General features: G+C 38.3%; 1 protein-coding gene across 2 annotated transcripts in view; it reads left to right on the top strand.

The window, feature by feature from the left end:
- Positions 1-10449: 10449 nt before the first annotated feature.
- sphkap (SPHK1 interactor, AKAP domain containing) overlaps positions 10450-16207 on the top strand; it is a 39180-nt gene continuing 33422 nt past the window's right edge. Inside the window, exons 1-2 of one of the 2 annotated variants that reach the window (XM_023351805.1) lie at positions 10450-10794; positions 15350-15452. In XM_023351805.1, the coding sequence (XP_023207573.1) occupies positions 10760-10794; positions 15350-15452 (138 nt within the window). In that variant the 5' untranslated portion in view covers positions 10450-10759. The remainder of the gene's footprint in view (positions 10795-15349; positions 15453-16207) is intronic. The other variant, XM_023351806.1, reaches the window with a different exon arrangement.

Below are 16207 nucleotides of genomic sequence, written 5' to 3'. Positions count from 1 at the left end.
CATAGTGTTAATGAGGTTAGGGCAGTTATGTGAAGAAAAACAAAAGAGCTTGTGTTGTGAAGCTTGTAATTCTGTAATGGGTTACGGCACTGCATTTGTTATTTTCTTCTGAAGCAAAACATATTGCACTCTAAAAATTAACAGAAATAAACCCCAAGTTTTACTTTTATGCCACTTTTACTGTCATGCAGTGTGACACTTGAATGGGAGATTTGCATGCTTGTCCTAGATTAATATTCTTCTTCTGTTTATCAACAGAATTATCTAATTAAGAGAGGGACAGATGGTGTTTAAATTTAGACCCATAATTTAGTTGATGCGTCTTTCAATGTCTGCTCATTATCAACTTTTGCTTCTCATCTCTGTGAGATTAAAACATCTTAAAAAAAAAGTAAGAGCGTAATTTCTGCCCCATGTGAGAGAGATGAGGGTGGACAGATGCTGATCAGCTGTCAGGGGAGTCCAGAGTGATTTTCTCTTTGCTCGTCTGTTCACTGGAGGAAATGAAAAAAGAGATAGAATGATGTTGAGAAAACATGGGAAGTAAAATGCTCTGTCTTCAACCTGCCTACCAGGCTGACTGATGTACCATAACTTCCTCAAAGCTTCCAACTTTGAGGAAGTTGGAAGCCTGATGGGAGGCTTGATGGAAGTTTGTTCCATCACGATCCTATCTTTTTACATGGTCCTAAATGCTAAATCTCATCTTCATAACTCAAAACATATTATCACATTGCTCTGCAGATTTGTCATTAACTTGGCTCAGGCGAGGTGTCTCGCTGTGCCCGACCCGAACCTGTCAGCAGTCCTCCAACAGGAAACCGGAAACTACAATCTGTCACCTCCTCCTCCCGACACCCACTGCGGTACAGAGCAGCTCTGTGCAGCCAGCATTATTATCCCACCTGCCACCCTGGCTTTTATCAACCTCTTCCTGAAAACTCATTTCACCATCTGAAGTTTTTTCACACTGTCCAATCCAAAATCAGAGCACAATTAATACAAAAGGCTAATTAGATGGCATCTGTTAATCAAAGGTTGACAGAAAATGGAATAAAAAAAAACAAAGCAATAAAATTTGACATTTAGTGTCAGACTTATTTATTAAAGCAAATAAAATATTAGTTCAACACTGTAATTATAGAATTAACTGGAAGATAAAATTTGAACATGACAATTTAATATAGAGTTTCCTTCTGTGAGATATTTTGCTATGGCATTTATTGAAGCTGCATTCACTACATATTTGTTATGTCTTTATGGCTTAAGATAGTGAAGTGCAGCTTCATAAACTAAGATTCTGAACCAGTTATTTTTACATGCACAGTATTTTCCAGGTTAGTGTTCAGTCAGGACTGTGTAGCGCTGTCCAAGTAATCTGAGCTACTGATGCTTATCATTACCATTCACAGTTCATCTAGTGGTTTCTTTCACATTATTACAAAACACAAATGATCACATAACAATCCAAATTAGACATGCTCTAAAGCCTCACAATACCTTTCTCTGTTTCAAAAGAGGTGCTGTTCTTCACAAGTCTAATTCATTCCTTTGTGAATTTGTCTGTTTAAAATTGTTGCATAAACTGATTTAGTTTTTAAAAATAGGACAACTAAATAATCAGAGTTTGTAAATGGTCTCACGTTTGATGGTGATGTAGCACCTATCTGCTCTATGTTGTTGAAGTCCGGTTTTCATGTGGAAAATTAATGATTATGTGATTGTTCTTTAATTTGTGGTAAGATTTTATATTGCAAAGCTCATGAATTGGTTAGTTTTCTTTCACGAATAATGCTCATCTGACAAACCTAATATCTCTACAACATGTTCGGTTTATTTCCTTGCACAGATTGCATATAAGTTTTTAAACTACTTCAGAAATAACCATTTTGTGAGTGAACTGACCATTCAGTGAACCTAAGGACAAACCTGAGGCCATCTGACAGCTGATGTTTGGTTAGAATTAAATCATGTAGTGCATTAACCTGTAGTACAGCAGAATAACTGATCAGGAGAAAAAAACAAAATATTGCAATAATGCAAGTTAAATGCTGTGACCTCACCTTAAGAGAGCTGGATAAGTGAATCGTGGTGGAGAAAGCAGTCAGTTTTATTAATTGAGTCAAAGTACTGACCCTACTGGTCAAACGTTACCAATAAAAGTTGAAGTTCTGCAACATGTACTTTCAAAACCCCTTAAGTATTAAAAGTACTTAAAAATTTAAAGTTTTTTTAATAATGCATTTCAATTGAGTGTAGTCAAGAATAACTGGAAAAATATTCTGCTGTATTGGACAGATCAAGAACTTTAAATATATAATAACACATTAGTCTTATATTAACGATTTTCTAGACACTCAACGATGCTTAACATTTTCTTGCATTATTCATTCCGTCCTCAGTCACGTTCGGCAGCGGAAGCATGGCTGTCGTTTTGTGCCTACGGTCCCTCCAGACCAGCACCATCACACAGTCACACCAGTATTTTTACACATGGGGAAGTTGGGTTAAGTGTTTTGCTCAGGGACACAGTGACATGATGCATTCAGGCAGAGATTTGAACCGAGCAAAATTGGTGCCCCAACCTCAACGCTCCCTTTTTGGTTACTGTTTGGACCAGTAACTCTAGCCATCATTAACCTTTTAATGTAATCGTAACGATCAGGTACCATAATCATAATTTTCTATTAGAATAAGAGAGCAGGTGGAAAATCAGATGGATGAAAAGGTTAAACCAAAAATAAATCAGGGAGAGAGGGGCCTATGTATACTCTGATTAACAAGGCCATTACCTTTAATTGCTTCTCAGAATTTTGTGACAGCCTGCAAATATAGTGTTTCCAGCTCCAATGTCTAGTGGTCATGAACACATGTTTAGTTCTATCTGAGCACATTTTTGTGAATATTGCAGGATTTCAAAGAAGAGCAGCTTTGTGTTGTGCAAACTGCGTAGCCTCCAGCTGTGGGTCATTGTTGGGACACTCGATTGCTGCAGCATATAGATTTTGTGTTGAATTTAACAATAATTAATAGGAAGACTGTTTTTTTCTTTAACTTTGAACTGATAGATCAATTTACTGATAGTTTTGGATCTGATTTGATCCCTTTTTTTCATTGTTGTGGAAAGGCTTGTGGCAGAGAATTAACCTCTCACCTCAGATAAACGAAGGTTTAAGTGAAAAGTTTGATTTCATCCTGCCTTTGTTTTGATATTCTAAAATTACATAAAATCACCTGAACCTATTACCTAATTTCTGTACATACAATCAGGTGAAACAATTAGCTCTAAATATTAATTTCTTTTTAGTAAATATTCACACATCAATGTCAAATCACCTTTTGTATCTCTGCAAAAGAAAGGAATTTAATTGCATAAAAAAACATAAATGAAACCATTATGATAAACAAAACATAAACAAAATGTTAAGCAAATCTGACATTTCTTGTTAGTGCAGCAAGAAGAAAAACCAAAATAACAGAGTTCAAGAAAAAAGATGCTGGTGGTGCAACCATGTGAAATAGTGGGGAGCAGCAGGGCCAGAACTATTGCCCTGCTGCATATTCTGCATATATTTTGCTGCCATATTCTGGCAGCAGGGCCAGAATAGATGGATAAATGTATGGTGATACATACAGGCCAATTCTGACACACAACTAAAACGGTTTCCTGTCATACAAAGCCAAAACACTTGTAGCTGGATTGGGTGTGAACGTTTTGTTGAGACAGTTATCTATAATTTGGCAATTCATACAAATGCACGATATATTTTTCAGCTTTTTCTATGCATAAACTTTGAAAAGTGTACTTCATTATCTTTCCAATAAACTACCAAGTCCCAAAAAGATTAATCTGTGACTAGATTTCAGTGACATACATGTTTTTGTAAATCACTGCCTTTTCTCCTGATTTTTTTATGTGTTTTAGCTTTTTGCAGGAGAAACCCTCCACATTTTTCAGAGGGCAGAGACCCAGTTGGTGTTTGATCAACCAAAGAGACGTCATGTCGTCTCGCTTCTTGCTGAACTCCACAGTGTACCCACGGCCCAACTTTTTTATCAATTTATTGATCTTAACACAGCTAAACTCAGTCAAACAGTCAGACATATTCTCCTGCACCTCAGTGTTCACCACAGAAGTTTTTCTTTTTTTACTTCATTTGATAAACACAAACATTTTCATTCTTAACAACTAGAGTGTGTTTAGTTGGAGCTGTTTTGTTTGGCCTATAATCCTGCCTACAATGTTGTTAAAACCATTTGCTTCAGAAAGATTTGCCTCGCCTCAGATGATACGAAGTGGAGCCTTCTTCTTGTATCCTAGTGCAATAATTTTTCCATCCAGAATATTTACGTTTGTGATTTTGAAGCAGCAGATTCAGATCAGAGGCATTCCTCTTTGCCTTTTGAAAGCTCATCTCCTTTAATACTTGACTTTCACTGCTTTATGATTGTTGCTTCCTATATGCCAAAGTGGACAAAAACATGTGTTGTAATTTTTACAAAGATCGATGCAGCCGTCATAATTTCAAAGGATTTCCGGAATCTCTTGTTCAAATTATACAAATTGTGCTTCCATGTCGAGCTATTTGAGACTAGGTTCAAAATTGCAACTGCAGTGTATGATGCATCGGGCTTATTTTAATGATTATTATGACTTATTTACTCCATGAACTTTCACCGGCTGCTCGCAGGCCTTTCAGATGCAGTGATTTAAACCCTGTTCTATAAATATCTCTCCACGTCACAGCTACTCAGAATCATCATCACATCTTTTCCTCTCACCTCACTTTCCTCTTTCCACGTGACATATCTGCTCTGTACTACACCACTAAAATAAAAATATCTCTCAGTGACTTTTTTTAACACATTTTCCACAGAGAAAGAGACTGTGCACCTCCATTGGTTCTCTTTGCATTCGGTTTCCACACTGAGCTCCCCCAGATGTCTCCTCCCTGCCGACGAGTCTGTGCTTTCATCTTCACTTTGGTTTGCTCTTCCATCTTTTATTTTAAGAAAGCCTGCCTTGGATTAGTTCATACCCTGAAAAGGCTTTGGATTAAGATGTGTGAAGGGCACCATCGAGATGATTAAAAGAGGAGGCAAGAAGCACTGGGGAGAAGAATGGCAGAGAAAGTATGGGGAGGAGGGGATGTTCACTTGAAAACTGTAAAAAAGAAAATGGGTAAACACTGAGGGAGCCAGCGTAGGAAAAGAAATGTTTATTTGAGGGGATTAAATTACTGCTTCACATCCAACTGTTCTTTGTATTTTTGATTATCTCTCGCTGGTTGTTGTTTATTATTGGCCTATTGACTCCTTTGAAATACCGAAACTGACTCTCTGTTGCTATGCAACTCCTTAAAAGTGTTTCAGTTCTAAACCTCTGCACTTCCCTACCAAAATAAAGCAGAAGAAAGAGCTTTGAAGTGTCATGAGTGCCAACAACACTCACACCACACATACAATACTGATGCTTTGTGTTGCAACCCGAGTCACAAAGCAGGTTGCGCTAGCCTGCAGTGTCTTGCAAAAATACTCGCAAAATTTATACATTACTTTCAAACTTTTATACAGATACAAAATCTGAATAGTGTAGAGTGCATTAACCTGCTTAACTCTGACACCTTTAAATAAAAATCTGTGCAACCAACAGTCTTAAAAAGTCACCTAAGTTAAGTCCACCCGAGTGTAATTTAATCTCAGCATGAATACAACTAAACTGTGATTGCCTCATAGATTTGTTAGAGAACACTAAAGAACAAAAGCTTAATAAAAATCAAGGTGTTTAGCAGACAGAGCAGGGATAATGTTGTAGACAGGCATTAAGCAGGGTTAACTTATAAAGCATCATCCAAAGCTTTGAAAATCACACAAAGCACTGTTCAATTCATAAACGACAAAACTGCAAACCTGGTGAAACACAGCCATATCTAAGTGGACAGGCCAGGCAGCACTAACCAAAGGCCCATAGTAACTCAGGAAGAGAGGCAAATATCTGCAACTCAGGACGGAGAAACTGGTGATTTGTTATGCACCCCCCCAAATCTATATTATGTGGAAGAGTGGCAAAGAGAAACCTGTAAGAAGTTGCATTTGTCACAAACCATGGAGGAGACATTGAAAAAGAAGGTGTTCTGAGGTATGAATACTGTCGCAATGTATTGTATTTTCCTGGCAGCTCGCGTCTGGAACTACATATGACACCAAACGTTGCTTCTTAGGCAATAAAGCCATGTTCATTTATATCTCATAAAAAAATTTTCCAGTATAATTTTAAGCTGCCAACAGAAGATTGTGACGAGCTTCAAATAAGCTTTCAGCAATTTCATTTGATGCATTGTCCAAGCACTTCTTAAGATAAGTGTTCTTGCCTCCAGTGGCCATGCTCCAAGATAGGATGGAAACTCTTTCATCCCAGAGAGCCCAGAAGGACGATAAAACGCACAAATGACACATGAGCAATCAGATTTATCTTGAAGCAATTCACAATGCTCTGAAGCGGAGTGTGTAAAGAGAGTCTCTCAGAAACATAGACAAATGGTGAAAAAACATACTTACATTTGACGTGAATAACAAATTTTTAGCTACCCTGTGGTACTACAGTAGAAAGTGTTATACAGTTTGTTTCTTTAGTCATGTGTTGTAGTTATACATTTGTACTCTAAATGCTATATAGTTTTCACTTTCTGTCTCAACTAGTGAATACATCTGGTTCAAGTGGTGAATTCAGTCTGGCACAAGACATTTTGATACATGGACTGCACTGATCCATCTATTTTTATTTTCTTTATTTTTATTGAGAGACATTTGAAACTATTCTAAATGCACTCATCTTCTTTAGGCCAAATCAAAATTAAATTGGCAATTTAGGTTTTTGGAGTAGGGTTATGAGTAGTCAGTGGTCAATGCAACCTCAGTACACATGACCACAAAGAAATTTCCCCTGGAGGTTTGATTTAGTAGCAAGTCAGAGTGGGACCAACACCAATAGCAGATTCCTCACATATTGAAAGAACCACAAAACCTTCTGCCAAACTCATCTATCATTCTCCACAATAACCTTTCTTCATGAAACAAGTTGCAGAACTCTTACTGACAATTAATGCTTATTTTTTAAAAGATATATTTGATTGTCAGGCTGCATGGTGGTAGCACTTTTCCCTTGAAACAAAAAGGTCCTAGAATGGAAATCACAGCTTGATGTCTTTCTGCAGTGAGAGTTCAGGTTCTCTCAGTGGATGTGTTTTCTCTGGGTACTCTGGATTTCTCCCAAATAAGGTGATAGCTTATTTGGGAGGAACTGCCTAACTGCTTATCTTAAACTGTCCTTAGTCTATGCTTTGACTGTGCAACACCCTCATTCATAAATATGTCTGGTTTTGTGGACTTTGCCAGTATTCATGTTGTTGATCCTGCATCTATATTTAGACAGCCCAGGTGATCCAGGGACTGTGGTGACTTCTATATGGGTCAACTTTTAAGGTCGCTCATCATGCACACCACCTAACAGTAACATCTCAGATGACTTGTGAGGTTCTGCTTTTAGCTGGAACCCAAATTGGCTGAAACGTCTTTATAATTAAAATAGCATTTCACAAACACGTTAGTGAAATTTTAAGTCTAAGTTTAGACACTGCAAATGTAATAAAGTGGATTAATACAAATTTTGAAACAAATGTGTTAAGTTACATAACTGTACATGAAATTCTACTTTAGGCTATTTTTACAACAAACAAACTCTCTATTGATTTTTTTAAGCAACCACCTAGGGCTGTATTGCATCATGCACACTTACTATTCATTCCATAATAAGTGATTTTGTGTTTTTTCTCTCTCTCTTTTACAGTTTATGACAGGGCTACTCAATTATATGTGAAGATGGGACAGATATTTTTACCAAGAAATTTTACTGGACCAGACATTGTCTTTGACCTGTCTTTGTAAAAGTTAACAAAAACAGATTACTGTATTATAACAAGTTCTGTTTATTATTTTGTCTAATTTTTAATTTGGTCAATTGTTACACCTATTCTAAGAGGTATATTGTACACTATAAATACAGCCATGGATATTTTTTGCAAGGCAGTGTATTTCATATTATGTACATTTAACCAAGGATCTTTTAATCTGTTGATTATATTGACTGTAGCTGATGCTGGATGGGGAAAGCCTTCTACCTCAGCTGTAGGTACTAATAAATGGATATATGGGAACTGTTATAGCATAAAAGCATAAAACGAAGAATAGTTTCTCTAAATATAAGAAATGCTGGTTTGTGGTATGGTATGGTTTCTTTTGAACGTGTAGAGCATAGTACTTTAGCCAACACAGGGATGCAAAAAATAAAGTGTTTTTTTCTCTCCCAGAACCTCATTAAAGCTCCAGCATTCTCTGTGGTTTCTTCAGAATTCACAGTTTCCTTCATACTCCTCCCTTGACATTACTCTCACTATAAAATAGAGGTCGTGCCTGCTATTTGGTTGCCTCTCACATCAAGAGAGGTAAAGTTACCATCAGATCTAATGGACATAGAGATTATTCTCTACGGTCCCAAATGGCTGTCCAAAAAGATCATGACAGTCTGAATTGGCAATTTGGAGTGGGTTGTGAGAAAAGATTCTTTGGATGATGTGAGTTTAAATGTTAGTCAAAACCTCAAAAAGAGGCTATTATTTTAAGAAGTTCAATTTATTGATTTTAGAATCGCAGTTTTCTAGCAAATATAAAATGAAAATAGCTTACATAAGAGTTTCTATCAGATGTTGCAGTTGCTTGTGTGATTTAGGGCACGTCTTCTTTCTGACCAGTGTTGTTGTCGAGCAGCTTCTAGCCTTAGGCTATCATTGCAGTTCATTCTCGCTGTTCTCTGCAGCAAATTCCCAGATGCGGCAAGCCTCTGCTTCTAAAAAATTACATTCTGAGAAATTCCACTTTATTATAAACCACAAGACGTCCGTGGTGGTTCATTTACAGTTAGGCCAAGATTATTCAGTGTTCAATTAAAAATAATTTTCTGTCAATCAAGAAGTATTTTTCTGGTCAGAAATGAGAGAACTATGTCCCAATTGACAGTAGGACACTTTACAAGGGGTATCATTAAAATAGGTTTTTTTATACAGCAAAATGAAAATGTCAAAAATTATACACTTCTAGATAATAAATGGCTTAATGGATTGCTATCATGTCAGTATACAAATCAAGCACCTTGTATAAGGTGCTTGATATTAAACAAATGTTTGCTCTGATATTTTAACGATTTGTTTCTGGTGATGTTAGAGAAATGAAGCCTAGGCGCAAATTCAAACTGGAAGACTCTTTTATCCCCACCGGGACCCGTTAATTGAAGCGACCTGCCCACAATCGTCGACCTATCAACGCCGGACCAAGCCACGTCACGTCCAATCATCGACCAAGTCCCAGCTGATAAGGACCTTCATTCATGGCGTCCTTCGCTCTCCAGCCGAGCTCAACCCACCACCACCCCTTCTCCTCCATTCGCCCGGTCCTGAGGCCCGCACCCTTCTTCAACCTCCACCACCAGTGCCGGGCCCTGGGGGATGACGTTCCTAACAGCATCGGGGATGCTCACCTGAAGCCTATCGCTAACGCTGCGATAACCGTTATCCCCAGCCGGGGCCCGAGCGCCAAAGACTTTAAATTCTGTTTGTCAATAAACTCTTCTAATTGTCTTCTTATCTCCGTCTGAGTCTCTCCAGATTGAACTTTCTTGCCAGCACCCTAATTTTTTAGTGATCTTCACAGCTTCTCTATAAGAGTCAAGTCAGGATTCTGGCTTGGGCCACTACTTTTATTTCAGGTTTTGTAAAGCTTTAAGCTGATGATCGAGATTTCATCTGGTTCCAAAGTATCTTTAGGATGACAAGACGAGGTATAAAAATTATATAAAACGTATTTTTTCTTCCCTTTCTGATTTTTATTAGGAGAAGAGGCTTTGTCACACTGTGAGTGAGAGAGGGGCTGCTGCAAATTAGGGCTAGCCCTGGGACTTTGGCTTGTTGTTGTTACTTTGGTTTCTAGTGTTTGATGAATCTTTGCTTTTTTTCCTGTATATTTCTGTAAATTCCGATTCTCTAAATGTATGTGTTTAGTCCGGTTCTGTTTAGTAGCTCTTATTCTGTTGGAGTATCTTCCTTCACTAACATCCACACTAAAGAGTGTTGTCAGACTTCGAATTGCTCATGATTCATTCTGGACATCAAGCAGAAAATCAGTTGCTTCCAATCGAATGCGATAGTTGCGAAAACGTACATAAAAATCTATAGATGGAAAAATATTTGTCATAAATCGAATGGTGTTATTTATAACTTCATATTCAAGGACTAATCAGACCTAGGGGTCTGACATTAGAATCGTTCCTGCTATGAATTTATTCCACGCTGGATCCCATCACAGCCTCTTGTTTCTACACATGCGCGGGTTTCATCTGGCGCGCGTCCTTGCCTGCGTCGTGCAGCTCATTAGGTTTCATCGACGCGGAGCTGCTGCACTTTCACTCTGCGGACAGACGCGCAGGACGGGCAGTGTGTTGCTACTGCTACTGCTTCTGACACCACGGCTCTAAAATCAGCCCAGTTTTCCTTCCAATCGCGCTGGAACAGTCTGGCGTTCCTTCAGTGCTCCACCGGAGGATGCGCATCTGGATCAGAGAGAGTGCTGAGGTTCTCCCCGTCTTTCATCCCGCGCAGAGGAAGTTATACCATCGGTTCAGCGCAAGCACTTGGGGTATTTTTTGGAGAAAATGGCAGGCGCAAAGTGCCTTCTGAAAACACCGAGGTAAGGCACTTCCTCTTATCCCGCATTATATTAAATGACCATCTAATTTGCCAAGCAAAATAATTAAGCTTAATTGTGATTTTAGTGTTATGTCTGTGTCACAACTTTACTGTTTTTATGTATTTTTCTTATGATTCACTACGGGCCATTTAGATGCTTTTATTAAAGTGGAAAATAAAGTTTGCCATCTTATGTAGGACGTCACATTGGATGTAGCGAAAGAGAAGTGACCATGAGGCACAACTAAAGTGCTGTCATAAGCTACCTGTCAGCTGAACTGAGAGAACGAGATCTGTGGCAATAGTCACGTTTTCTCATTTGCAAATGCAAAGTGATGCAGATTAAAACTGAAATAATGCAGTCATTCTTTTCTTTATTTTATTTATATATATGTATGTATATATATGTTTGTTTGTTTTTTTTGCTAAATATTGTGTCCAGCACCAAAAGTTCTCATTTTCTGGGATCAGGTGCCGTGCTTCTCGTTTCTTTTACATGGGATGGTGAAGAAGTGAGCTCAGAAAATTTCACCAGCGGACTACGCCTTCATAAACAGACATGTCAGGAGTTAATTGTGTCCTCTGTCTGAATGGGTAGCTGGAGCCCATGGAGCAGAAGAGTGCATCGAGCTGTCACTCTTCACCGTGTCGTGATGGAGAGGTTGGTTTTTAAGCGCAAAGACTGGAGAGGAGATCGAGCGGGACTAATATACTCCACTGATCTTCAGTTGTCAGCTAAAAATGACATATTCATGAGCTTCGTGAAGACCAGTTTAGGATTTTTAGCTATAGCACACACATGATTTATTTATTTAATTGTTTATTTGCTCTGCATTACTGTATTTCTACGAGCATCCGGGAAATTCACCGCCACTGTTTGGACGGTTGTTTAGATGTGCCTTTTGCAGATCCAGAAGAGTATTTAAAGCACATGAAATGCATTTATTGAAAGTATATATATGTGATTTACTGTCCAAAGGGTAGAACCGTTTACTTTGACTCACATATACAGCATCCATATTGACAAACTGCAAGCAGATACAGTATATGATCCATGGGGGCTTCCAAAGGAAGATGCTTTTTGATTTTCTTTGAAATAAGTCAATTATATAAAAAGAAAAACAGATGTTCCTGCTTAAATATGCATGCACAACCTCTTCATTTTCTAAACTGATCCTCATTAATGCTGTTGCAGATAAGCTCTGAGTTGGCTTATCTCAGTAAAAGCATGAACAGAGGATAATGACGCCTCCCCTTGAGTTTTCACTTGTATTTGCTTTCAATCACAGGAACCTTGTCTTTTATGTAGTTGAGTAATATTGGGAGATTTTTACCACATGAAGTTGATATGTCAGGGGTGTCCTCATTGAGGCCCAGTGGCCATTTGTGGCTCTTGAAATGATTTTGATCAGCCCCTTGACTAAAAGTCAAGAATGGTAAAAATTTGGCCAGCAAACCAGAAATCAACTGATGACCCCCCAAAAATTTTTAATCAGTCCAACGTGTTTTTAATGCATTGGATCTTTAAGGATTTATTGATTTCATAAAAATGTTGCTTATTACCAAGCAGGTAAAACACAAAAAGACGAAAAATCAGAATAAACACATTTTTGCATTTTTAATTTAATGAATTTTGTTCATATTTGCTAGTTTTTGCCCCAGGGGTGAAACGTTTGGACACCACTGTCATATGTCGTTTCCTTGTATTTTTATGTTTCGCAATACTGATCAAACAAACTGTTAAACTTTAAACAATGAAACCGGTTTAATAATTAGCATTCTTTTGCATAGAGTTTAGTTAATATTTATGACATAATTTATTTAGGTTTAATAGCTAATTCACTTTAATAGCTGAATAGGTAATATAGTTGAAATGTTCAAATTGATCCTCAGAACCTTCAAACATTAAGCATCGTGTCTTCTCATGTATGCTTTCATCAGAAGAGCTGCTAAATCTGCACACTGACTCCTGAGAATTAGGAGACTGGTGTGGATACAATGGACCTCAGAAAAAAAACTACTAAAAAAAGACAAGTTTTGCTGCAAAATATGCAACTCAAAAGCCAATATCTAGTTAAGAATAGTGATTTTTCTGGGTGTGATATATATGTTTATTCATATTACAGCTCGTAGCTATATCAGCCTTCCAGTTAATTACATTCAAAACATCTGTGTTGAATTTGCCACCACAACACTATATTTGCCAGGGTTGGACTGGCTGGGCGTACCTGGCATTGCCCTATCACCAGGTGCCAGGTGGGCTGATGCACATTAATGGGCTCGGGGCTGTCATTATTTCACAAAAAAAAAGTGTACTGTAAATAACTAGTAAATTGCAATGGTCCATTGGTAAATTTTCTTAAAGGAAATTGGGCTAATCCAATGAAATCTTTTAGGCCCTTCCTTCTCCTTTGACCAAAGTGATCAGATTTTGTCATTTGAGCAGATCGGAATTGGAGGGAAATGAGTGACAATAGACAAGCAACAAAATTGCAAGGGAAGCGCCAAAAAGCTGTGAGAAATAAAGAGCATGCAAGTCGACAGAAAAATGTGTCAAAATAATCAATATGTTTGCTGTTGGCATCACAACTTCGACTGCACGGCAGGTTCAGGGCTGGAGAAAGGGGCAGGATCTGGGGGATTCTTTGTTATCGGAGGAGAGAGACGTTACCTAGGTACAGATTGCAAAAGAGATTGTATTAGATAGTGTGAGCCTGGTAAGCAGTAGCTGAAATGCTCATGTAGAGGGACAGATCATGTAAGGAAGAGGGCTGGTGTGTGTGAGAGTGAAGGGAGGAGGGGGGGATTAACACACAATCAGAAAGACACTGGAATGACACAGAAATGATAATGGCTCATACAACGAGATGTTTTAGGATAAGTGCCATCTGACACTTATCCTTTTCATACTCAAAACACGCATAATAATGCTAGCCTGTAAAGTTATGTATGTGAGAAAGAGAAAGAGAGAAATGCCATCGTAGAATTTGTTTTCAAATAATGCTATGAGTAGATTTGGTGTCCAACTTAGTGTTCTTTTAAGCTGCCACAAAGTTATAGTTTGCAGTTGTTACAATTACAATTATCTTGTAATATCAGTTAAACATTGCTTTGTTGGTATGGGTGATTCATTATTGAGAACCAGATAAATAACACTGGTGAAATACTCTGTTTTCAGATTTTAAGGCGCGACTTTGATGAACTTTTCATTTTGCCTCCTCGATATACTCCCTGACTATGGGTATGATGGTGTATTTTTATAAACAGCATATTTCATAAAACACTGAAAAGACATCTCTAGTAGTGTTTTGTTGACATCCGCTTTCACTTCAAGATGGAAATTGTGACACTGTGGCCATCTCTCCCAAGATGAAATTCTCTGAGGAGTGAAAGAGCGTGTTGGTTTTTTAACATGGTTACTCTCTTCACCGCAGGCTGCTGTGCTTTGCTTTATTTTAACTGGCCAAGAATGCTAGGACCATTTTTTTGGTTGCAGTGCAACCCTGCTATTTGAATATTTGAATATTTATCTTTTATTGAACATTAAATTTACAAGCTAAGTTCAGTTTTATAGCCTACAATCTCATTTTAGATTTTATGAGTTGGAGACTCTGTCAACCCTCTTCAAAAACATAACTGCAGTTCATTGTGGCCTGAGGGTGGCTTTACCCAGACCTGTACTGAAGCAACGCATATGGACTAGGCACATGTATTACACATGGCATCTCATGAATTATAAATCTTAAAATGCTTTTGACATACTAAGAATATAAGCGGTTGCTCAATAAATTAACAAAGAAGTGTGTTCAGTACATTTTACTGAATTAACTATGAAATTCCAAGTCATTTTTAATTGTCATAGTTTTCTACATGACTGTATGACATATTTATTATGGCTGAACAAAGGAAATTCAGGAAAACACGTAACAACAATACTGCTGGTGAATAATACAGTTGATATATTAAATAGAATTTGTCCTATTTTTCCTGTCTTTTTTCTTTCCTTTTGTCATAGAGTCAAAACTATGCTTTCTGTGCTATAGCATCTCGCACACTAAATACACACAACCAGTGTGGGCATTGAAAGCAGTGAAAGTCAATGTAACAGGCCCCATATTGTATTTCTATGGAAAATTTGGTTATATTGCCTTATATAGACATTTCCCCATTTATTCTATTCTATTCTATCAAGTATTGCATGTTTGGTGGAAAATCTTACTGTACGTTTTTTGTTATTATGACTTTATTACAGGTGAGCTCTCAACTCTAAGCAGTCTTTTTTTATTGCTACATTGCAAAGATAAGTGAAATTTGGCATCATATCAGCATGAGATGTTGAAATGGTTATCCTGACTTGCAATAGATACTTAGTTGTTTTAGCAGCAGAGGCTGCAGCTTCTAAACATGAGCAAATGAAACGTGATGGGCTGCTCTAGTCAGAGCAGGGACTGCCATGCATCACTGACTCGAGATTTTCGAAGCGAGATTTTTGAGCACCTGGTGGAAATGTGCTCTGACAAAGTCGATTCTGTGCCCTTTTGTCTTTTGCTTTCTAGTAACTTCCAGTCGTCTGCCATGTTTGAAGGATCCGAGTCTGGTGAGGTGGATGGAGGCAGGACAGAAAGCACGATTGCTTCATCCATCAGCGCCTGCAAGAAGGTGAGAACAGAGAACTCTGTCTCCTGAACTTGGATCAGGACAAGTCCCAGACTCTCTGTCTGCTCTTCAACATCTTTGTTTTTTCACCTCTGGGTCGAATTTGTCTTTCCATTGAGTTGTGTTTGTGTGCATCAAGCTGTGCAAGAGATATTAATTTCCTCCCCTTGGGTGTCAGTGATGCCCCGAGGTTGTGCAATAAGAGTAACAGTCAGGTCCTCACCTCCCTCCAGGAGATTTATCATCACCCAGTGGAAGAGAGTGAGACAGTAAGGGAAACGGCTCAGATAAGTGAGCAGAGATGCTCCTGGATTGAATTTCCTTTTAAGTTGTCTGTAGGTCTACTGTTAATGTGCCCTGTGTGGACTACTGAGTGTTCCTAATTAGCCCCCTGCCCTTGATCACAACTGTCTTCCACTCGATGGTGCTGTAGAGACAAAAAGCTGTTTCTTTGATGTAATTGGGCCTCGGGCTCCAGCACCAACAGCCTTAAGTATTATCCCTCCCAGAGAGATCAGTTAAGCAAATACGTCACGATTACCTGGCTGAAGGCCTAAACAGATGGGGCAAGCATGAGGGGGCATGAGATGTCACTAAAAATACACATGGAGAATGAGCAGTGCACATGTAGGTGTCATATGTCAAAGTAATTGCACAGGTTTCATATTTTAAGGATAATTTTACCTGCTGCAATGTGCTTTTGCATTGTATGCAGTGGAAGAGTTTCTGCTGACAAACTCGGTCTTTCTTGTGATCAC

The sequence above is a fragment of the Xiphophorus maculatus genome, chromosome 18 (assembly GCF_002775205.1).
Source record: "Xiphophorus maculatus strain JP 163 A chromosome 18, X_maculatus-5.0-male, whole genome shotgun sequence".
Lineage (NCBI taxonomy): Eukaryota > Metazoa > Chordata > Actinopteri > Cyprinodontiformes > Poeciliidae > Xiphophorus > Xiphophorus maculatus.
The sequence above is the reverse complement of the archived record's forward strand: the minus strand, read 5'-3'. Positions and strand labels throughout refer to the sequence as shown.